General features: G+C 42.6%; 1 protein-coding gene across 1 annotated transcript; it reads left to right on the top strand.

Annotated features, from left to right (window-relative positions):
• Nucleotides 1-4,208: 4,208 nt before the first annotated feature.
• Nucleotides 4,209-9,473, top strand: BMP15 (bone morphogenetic protein 15). The gene is made up of 2 exons (XM_030846710.2): nt 4,209-4,557; nt 8,617-9,473. Exons 1-2 carry the CDS (start codon nt 4,230-4,232, stop codon nt 9,471-9,473), a joined length of 1,185 nt encoding a protein of 394 aa, XP_030702570.1. The 5' UTR covers nt 4,209-4,229.
• Nucleotides 9,474-9,701: the final 228 nt, after the last annotated feature.

Raw genomic sequence — 9,701 nt, 5'->3', positions numbered from 1 at the left:
TTTCTATAAAATATACCATACTCTCTGTTTTAAGGAAAATGATTTTTTTAACAGAACATCTAGAAAATAGGTCCATATTTTAAGAACTCAGAAGAGTAATCAGAGGAAATATCATGGTTATGGGAAATATTTCCTATCTTTTATGTCTCTATCAAGGTTGTTATCTTCTTGAGAGAGAAACTGTTTGATCGTGGTGTCCCCCAACCTACTGCAGTGCCAAGCATAGTACTGGGAGTGTTAAAGACCAAGAACTTGTCTTATTAATTTCTGTACTCCTAGAGTCTAGTACAGTATCTAGAACATAATATGCTTATTATATGCATTGACTCATTTAATCTTCACGACAGTCTTCTGAAATATTGCTATTATTATCCTTGTTATTAGATGAGGAAACTGAGGTACAGAGAGGTTAAGTCAATTGCAAAAATTACCAAGCTAGTTAAGTGGTAGAGCTGGAATTTGAACCCAGGCAGTCTGGCAATAGGCCTGCACCCTTAACACCTTACACAACCACATAGGAGGTACTTATTAGATATCTGTTGAATGAACACAATTGTAAGGAAATGTAAATTATAATCATGTAAAAGATGATGTTTAAAGTACATATGTACTTTAAACAATACCCATGCTCCCCCAAATTGGATAAAAATCTATTCTTTTGTAAATTTCATGCCTTTTACCAGTGTGCCCAGCATATTATAGTTTGAAAAGTTAACCCACAGTGTGCATTAAGGTTTCCTGCTGCTCAAAGCAACTTGTGGTGACCTATTTTGTTGTGTCAAGAACACTTTTAGTCATATCAATAATCACCTCCTAAACTGTCCAATTTAAATAATTAGTGTTTTCACATACTGGCTTTTTCTAAAGCAGAAAGGCCTGGTAAATATCATTTAGTAGATCCTGTTCCAATCACCTATAACCTGCCCCTCCACTCCACCCCACCCCTCCAACCATAAAGGCTGGAAAGACAGTTGGTGCCCTCTTCTGGGGGTTTGGGGCAGTAGCATACATCAGGCCCACCAGGGGGCATTTCCAGGAAATAATCAAGTCAGCTTCTTTCAATTCTGGTGATAAGAATGGAGTTAGTTTTTGGATCTCTTTCTGAAATAAGAAAGCTGAACTATTCATTCAGGTGAGTCTTCTGAAGCCCTGGTGAGTAGAGGGATGGAATAAAAATTCAGCTGAACTTTAGAAGGATGCTGAGTAGATATTTCCTTCAGTCAGTTACACTTTACATACAGTTTAAAATCATAGGTTATTAATGATAAATTTTAACATTTATTTAAGAGTATCTATATGCTAATACTTTGTATACATTATCTCATTTAAATCTCACCACAGCCCTAAAGAATATTCCAAATTTACAGTTAAGAAAGCTGAGATGCAGAGAGGTTAAGCAACAGACAAAAATGGCAGAACCAGGAATTCTAACCCAAATCATGTTATTTCCAGTGAATATGTTGTCTCTTTTTACTTCTTTTGATCTTGTATCAAAATCTTACTACTATGGCAGAAAAATGTTCTTGACGTATATAATCCTACTCAAATACCACAGAAACATCAAAGAAAACTGTGCTGGGAACTCTTGTATGGATCCTTTGCTAGTTGTCCTAATAACTTGCTCTTTTACTGAGTTATGTTGGATAGAAAATAGGAAGTTTAAATTGGTAACAGAGGTCAAGGGCCAAAGAGAATGTCGGGAGGCAGAGAAGGGGGAAAGGAAGCAGGGAGAAGCGGTGTGGACATGGAGGACAGAGAAACTTATGGGCCACCTCTCCACAGCTCATATGAGGTCAGAACTAGCACTTCAGGGTAAGCTCAGCTTTCTGGAGAGCACAACTTGCATGAAATGTAATAATAATTAACCTGTGTCTAGTACTTACTTTGTGCCAGGCACTCTTTTAAGTGCTGTACATGTGTTAACTCATTAAATACTCACAAAAATCCTATGAAGTAAGTCTTTTGATTAACCTCATTTTACATATATATTACAAAATTGAAGAAGAGAGAGGCTATGGTTTCCATTTCACAGATGAGGAAACTGAGGCACAGAGAAGTTGAGTAACTTGCCCAAGGTCAAGCTAATGAGTGGTAGAGCTGGAGTTTGAAATTAGGATCCTGAATCCAGAGCTGTGTTCTTACCCATTATGATATATTATCCCTCCCAACATGTTGGAAAGATAAAAATTGTTGCAGGAAATGTTTACTTCAGATACCTGTGTGTGTGTGTGTGTGTGTGTGTGTGTGTGTGTGTGCGCGCTTGTGTTTCTATTGGGTCTGATGTAAAATATATTTATTCCTGTGAATCACAGACCAAAATATCTAAAAGCTACTGTTCTAGCAATAGTAGCAATACCTGAATTGCACATCTTCAAACTCAGTAGAGGTAATGCCAGATCGCTCTATAAAACAATTGTACCAAATCACATTCCCACCAGCAGTGTAAGAGAGTTACCTGCATTCTACATCCTCACCTGGATTTAATAGCATCAGACTTTTAATATGTTGCCAATTCAATGGATGTGGAAGCACATGTGGTTTTAAATTGCATTTTTCTGATTCCTTTACATCTTTTCATGTTTTGGCCATTCAGGTTTTGCCTATTGTGAACATTCTGCTTATATCTCTTACTTGTATGTCATTGTATACAATAAAAATGTACACAATACAACACTCACAACAACTCTCTGTAGGAGCCAGCAGTACAAATGAAGAAACTCAGTCTGGGAGTAACCTTGCTTGAGGTCACCAGCTAATGGGTTGTTGACTTGGGATTTGAGTCCAGAACTAGAGGGCCCATATCTTTTGTTTTACGATACATGCCAGGGACCAAGGCCATGTTAGAAAAAACAGAGGAAGGAAACAAATAATTTCTAGCATGTAACCATATATCATATGCCTAATTAGGTTTTGTGGAATTAACACAGATTATTTCCTTGTATCCTCACAACAAGCTATGAGATAAAACATGTTATCTCCATTTTACAGGTGAGGAGACTGAGGCTCAGGGAAACGAAGAGATTTGCTTTGGAGAGGTTAAATGACTGCTAATAAGAGAAAGAATCACAGGTCTGTCTGTTTACAAAGTCCATGCCTGTTCCACAAGAGCCACATCTTGACCTCCTGCCCCACCTTCTCCTTAGAGCCCAGCAAACTGATTCTACTTGGACAGGGCCAGGACAACACCTACCATTTTTCTGAAGAATCCTGGTGTGGGGTAGCCTTAACTGGCTCAGCCCTGATGCCTCCATTAACCAGCCAAGCTAGGTCAGCTTCCAGCCAGCTTCCACAGATTCATCTCCCACTGCCCCAGGCTTCTCTGATGAAGCCCACTCAGGATCTCAACACCTTCCATGGGGAAACCAGAAAATTCTAAGTCAGAGTTCTCAAACTTGGCTGTGCATTAAAATCACCTGCAGAGCTTTAAAACATCCTGATGCCCTTGTAACACCCCAGACCCACAACATCAGAATCTTTGGGGATGGTACCCAGGAATCCATAATAGTTAAAACTCTCCAGGTGATTTCAGTGTAGAGTCAAGATTGAGAACCACTGTTAAGGTATCTTCTTCAAGCTCCAGCAGCCATACTCACACAGAGGTTCCCATATTTTAGTGGGAACTTCCTGGAGGATTTAAGATTCAGATTTCTGGAGCGTATCCTCAGAGAGTTCATGTTTTGGGCTGGGCCCCGGAGCCTGAATTCTTAACAATTACCTCAGATAGTCTCACTGCAAGTCCTTAGTAGACCACATTTTGGGAAATGCTGCATTAGGAAAAGTATTGCATGGAAGTGGGATGGGAGCAGGAGGCCTCTGGCCCTTTAAGGACTGATTAAGAGGTTGCCTTTAAAGCTCTGGAGTGGAGCAGGATAGGGTTGCTTCTTTTCATCCTAGTGGATAAGGTAAGGGAGCAGGTCCTGGGATGGACCTCTCCTTTTAAGTGCTATCTTGTTCCTGGCCCTGGAGAGCAGGAGGGGCATGTTGCCTTGTCCCTCCTGCGTTTCTGTTTGTTTTGATGCAAAGAGGACAATTTAGAAGACCTCCTTTTGGTCAAGGAGATCCTCCTAGAGGAAGCAACATAGGACCTGCCTGCCTGCCTTTCATTTTTTCTTGCCCTATCCTTTGTGGTAGTGGAGCCTGGATGCTATTACCTGTGTGAAAGGAAAGGGTCAGAGTGGCATCCTTTGGGCTTGTGCTGGAAAGTGTTGCTGAACACCAAGCCTTTCAAGATGGTCCTCCTGAGCATCCTTAGAATCCTTCTTCTTTGGGGACTGGTGTTTTTTATGGAACACGTGGTCCAAATGACACAGGTAGGGCAGCCTTCTGTTGCCCTCCTGCCTGAGGCCCCTACCTTGCCCCTGATTCGGGAACTGCTAGAAGAAGCCCCTGGCAAGCAGCAGAGGAAGCCACGGGTCCTAGGGCCTCCCTTGCGGTATATGCTGGAGTTGTACCAGCATTCAGCTGATGAGAGTGGGCACCCTAGGGAGAACCGCACCATTGGGGCCACCATGGTGAGGCTGGTGAGGCCGTTGGGTAATGTAGCAAGACCTCTCAGAGGTGAGTTATCATACCATATTGTCCTAGAGGGGAGAAAAATGGGGAAGAAGAGTGTAGAGAAAAGGGGATCTGCGAGTTTACTGTCAGGCTTCATTGCCTGGAAGGTGGTTTTCTCAGGCTTGGTTTCCAAAAGATGGCAAACTTGGGAGAAGCTGGCTCCAAGCCTGCTTCCCTTCAGGGGCCCAATTTAAGAACAGATTGCCTTGGGGCCTACCTGAGGAAGCTCTCCCAGGCCCCAGGGCAACTGAGCAATGTGTCAGCTCCTACCTTTCAAAGAAAGTCTTAATGCTTGTTATATCTCTGAAAGTTATAATTGAGAAATAGTCATATACATTCCTGTGCAGGGTTGTTTGTGTTGTTTTATTCTTAGAAGGCAAAGGGTACAGGATGCTGAAGTGGGGAAATTTACAAGGCCTCAGAAAGGACAGAAACAGGCTCACATCTGAGAGTCTGTATACCTGGCTCCGTGAGCATCTGCTATCGTATTTAATCCTTAATGACAGCTACTCTCATTAGCTGTCCTGGAGCACTTAGCCTAATTTTTAAAGATAAGAAAAGTAAAACACAGAGAGAAGTTAAATAACTTGCAGAGGTCACAAGGACAGTGGGTGGCAGAGACAGGATTTGAGTTCAAGTCTGTCTGTCCGTAACTACTTGTGTTTGAATGTGGTACCCTGATATCCTTGTACACCAAACAGTTTTTCTATTCAGACTGTGGTTGCTACTTCGGGTTTTTGGTACCAAATGTATTTTGGAGTTTTCTTTGTTCCCATCATGGTTGCTTCTGCTTTAAACATCTGCATTAGACATTGTTCCGGGGCAGCAGTGGGCTCCTGCAGTGTGGGGCTCTCTGTGAAATGCAGAAAGCCATCATTCAGGGAAATCTTGGGAACCTGGTGAGATCAATCTTAAGCCTTTGCTAGTCTCAGCGATTACAACAGACACCTTTGTTAGTCTCAGCGATTACAACAGACACGATTTATCCTCCTTCCCTCCAAGTAAAACAACTACCATTTCCCTAAACTAACCTTTAGTGTGAACTTACCATGTGCCAGGCATTGGGCAAAGTACTTTGCAAACATTATTTTCATTAATCCTCCTCACTATCATACAGGGTAGGTACTATGAACATACCCATTTTATAGGTGAAGAAACTGAGGCTTAATGTAACACAGCTAGTAATTAACAGAGCTGGGTTTCTAACCCAGGGTTTCAGGCTCCATAGCCTGTGCTTTTAATTACCCTGTTGTGCTGACTGCTTAACAGATTTTAATTGAGCACCAAGCACTGTGTTTGGGTTGGGTATAAAGAGGCAAATAACCGCTTCCCTGACCTCCAGGAGCCCCCACTATGGTAGAATAGATAGATAAGTAATCACACAATGGTGGTGGAGTGTGGCAAATGCTTTGAAAAGGATAAGCAGTAGGGCTCCCGGGACTCCAAAGAAGAAATAGGTTGCTGCTTAGTGCAAGGAGAGGGAAGCAGTGAGACAGTTGGAAGGCCTCAATGAGGAGGTGGTATTTGAGCTGGACTTTTGTGTAAGGAGTAAAGAGATAATGCATACAAGGAGAGGAATGCATTCTGATTAAGGAAAAAGGAGATAACTTGGTGTGGGTGGAGATTTACTCAACAAATATTTATTTGGCAAATGCTAAGTGCTAGACATTGTACTAGGTGGCGGGAATATGATCAAGATAGGCATGGTTCTCATGGGTGAGACAAGTAAGTAAACACGGATAGTTGTAAATTGTGGTAAATGCTATCAAAGAATGAAATAGGTGGTTTTGATAGAGAATAGCAAAGAGATCTTCCCTTTGCATGGGATCGTCAGGGAAGGCATCTTTGAAGAGGTGATATTTGAGCTGAGGTCTGTAAGATAAGAAGTTCTGCATGAGAAGGGGAGCGAGAAGGAGAAGTCTGATCTAGGCAGAGGGAACAACATGTGCAAAGACCTAAAGGGTGGAAAGAAGCTTGTCAGACTTGAAGAACAGAAGGAAGATCAGGATGGTTGGAACCTAGTGAGACTGTGGAGAGCAATGGGATATGAGACTCAGAGGTCATTTCAAGGGATCTGGGTTTCATTCCCAAGTGCAACTGGGAGCTGCACAAATCAATTCTGTACAGATGATATGAGGCTAGAAAGGAAGATGCCTAGAATTAGGCCAGTACCCTGGTCTGACTGTGGGACATACCGGCATCTAGGGACTCTGGAAAGGATCCAGAAATGGATGACAAGAGAGCTGGGCCTGATCTTTCCATCAGGAGATGACCCAGCTGAATCGAGCTTACCTGGAGAGCTATTCCAGGTTCAATCACACAGGATGTGTGAGTCAGCCATTTCCCTGAAAAGTTCTGAGCAGACCCTTCTTGGCTCTGATCCTTAGCAACCCCACCCTGCTTCAGGAAATATGTGATGTCAGGGTCTGAAAGGAAAGGGCAGTTCCTCACCAGACAGCCTGTTAGAGGCTGGGTTTGGATTCCTTTTCAGGCAGGGTGGGGCAGATGTATGCGTGGGTCTCTTGGAAAGATTATTGTAGGATGGGAGTATGGAGTAATTTGAGAAAGCAAATACAAGCCTGGCTTGGGCCTTGTCTGAATGATATCTAAGTGCCCCAAACTTGAGGGTGTATTAAGCATGAGTTGGAACATGAACTTAAAAAAAAATCCTGATGTGTGATTTCACTCATATGTGGAATATAAAAAAACAAAACAAATGAACAACAAAAAATAAAAACAAACTCAGGTAGAGAGATTAGATTAGTGGTTACCACCAGGGAAAGGGGGTGGGGGGTGAGTGGGTGAAATAGGTGAAGGGAGTCAACTGTGTGGTAACAGATGATGGTAACTAAGCTTGTGATTGTGATAACACTGTAGTGTACACAGATGTTGAATTATGATGCTTTACACCTGAAACTTAGATACATAATATTAAAAAAAATCCTGATGCATCAAAACATTAAAGAGTTTCTATATTGAGCGTCCCAGGCCTACTGAAGAATTCCAGGCTCCTGGATTCAGTGGAGAAGGAAGGTTAGGTGAATAATATGTAAATTAACATGGGAATGTTTACTGATGTGTGAAGATGACAGGCTTTTTCTTGCTGTGCGTGGTTTTTGTAATTGTTGCTCTTGACATTTGCCAGGAGAGGGCGCAGAAGGTCAGAGCACTGCAGGCCCAGCTTTCCAACCCTTTGGCCACTGGGTGTCAGCATCACAGTTTAGATTAAAACTCTTAATCACTAAGGCATATAGCTTCTAAGTAGACTTCTTAGCTAACGAAATATTTACATGAACAGGGCCTTGTTGAAAATGGTATTTACAATGAATGGGGTAAATGAAGAATCATTTCCAGTAAGGAATGGAAAAGGGAGAGACTGAGGGTTAAGGGGGAAATGGCCCAAGAAGGGAATAGCTGCTCAAGAAGAAATTCAAATAGAAGGCAGAAATGGTAAATACCTGCCCCCACTAGGAGTAGATAGACAAAATTATTTTGTGCCATCTCAGCCCCGGATTTGAAGTGATGGCAGACCATAGCCCCCAGTATTGGACTGTCACCCTAAAGCTGCATCTGTATAGTGATATAGCATGAGGATTTGTTATTCATGTATGTCTCAATAACCCTCCTTATTGGTCACCTTTAATAGTCAGCTAATAATACATACAATATATATACACAATTCTGCATTTGAGGTGTTTTTCTCAGCCTGGTGCTGTGAGTGATCTAAAAGTTAGACACAATTTGTCTTAAGGGAAAAATACTCGGGCTCAAATCTTTATTCTAACACACTGGCTGTGCGTCCTCTGGCATAGCTTCTCTGAGCTTCAATTTCCTTGTCTACAAAATGGGGAAAATATCTCATAAGGCTCTTGCAGATTCAAGAGTTAATGTATGTAAAGCATCTAATACATTAGTAAGTGCTCAATAGATGATAGCTATTATTATGATCTTGAATTCATTTTAGGGCTGCTTGTCAGTTTGCATTGAGCAGGTTTTTGAGCGAGACTCAGGCTAGGAGGTAAGAAGCTAATGCTCTGCTCTTGTTCCCTCTTACTGATGCAGGCCCCTGGCACAAACAGACCCTGGACTTTCCTCTGAGACCAAACTGGGTAGCATACCAACTAGTCAGAGCCACTGTGGTTTACCGCCATCAACTTCACCTAGCTCACTCCCACCTCTCCTGCCATGTGGAGCCCTGGGTCCAGAAAAGCCCAACCGATCACTTTCCTTCTTCAGGAAGTGGCTCCTCAAAGCCTTCCCTACTGCCCGAAGCTTGGACAGAGATGGATATCACGCAACATGTTGGGCAAAATCTCTGGAATCACAAGGGGCACAGGGTTCTACGACTCCGCTTCCTGTGTCAGCGGCCAAGAGGTAGTGAGGTTCTTGAGTTCCGGTGGCATGGCACTTCATCCTTGGACACTGCTTTCTTGTTACTCTATTTCAATGACACTCAGAGTGTTCAGAAGGCCAAACTTCTCCCAAGAGGCCTGGAAGAGTTTACGGAAATAGATCCTTCTCTTCTCTTGCGGAGGGCTCGTCAAGCAGGCAGTATCGCATCTGAGGTTCCTGGCCCCTCCAGGGAGCGTGATGGGCCTGAAAGTAACCAGTGTTCCCTCCACCCTTTCCAAGTCAGCTTCCAGCAGCTGGGCTGGGATCACTGGATCATTGCTCCCCATCTCTATACTCCAAACTATTGTAAGGGAGTCTGCCCTCGGGTACTACACTATGGTCTCAATTCTCCCAATCATGCCATCATCCAGAACCTTGTCAATGAGCTGGTGGACCAGAGCGTCCCTCAGCCCTCCTGTGTCCCTTATAAGTATGTTCCCATTAGCATTCTTCTGATTGAAGCAAATGGGAGTATCCTGTACAAGGAATATGAGGATATGATTGCCCAGTCCTGCACGTGCAGGTGATAGCAAAAGTACAGCTAGCTCAGGTTTGCCTGAGAAATTAGAAAAGGGTTTAAAATAAACTAATATTAATGTTAAAGCTGCAAGTGATGCTCTACCCAATCTATAGGTTCTATTCCTTGCCTTCAGTGTTGTTACTTAAGTCTCTTCCCCTACTTTACTTTATAAAAATAGTTCTGATATCAAACATCAGTATGTTTTGACCATTAGTCAGAGCCCTTAATGTTTAAG

The sequence above is a fragment of the Globicephala melas genome, chromosome X (assembly GCF_963455315.2).
Source record: "Globicephala melas chromosome X, mGloMel1.2, whole genome shotgun sequence".
NCBI lineage: Eukaryota > Metazoa > Chordata > Mammalia > Artiodactyla > Delphinidae > Globicephala > Globicephala melas.
The sequence above is the reverse complement of the archived record's forward strand: the minus strand, read 5'-3'. Positions and strand labels throughout refer to the sequence as shown.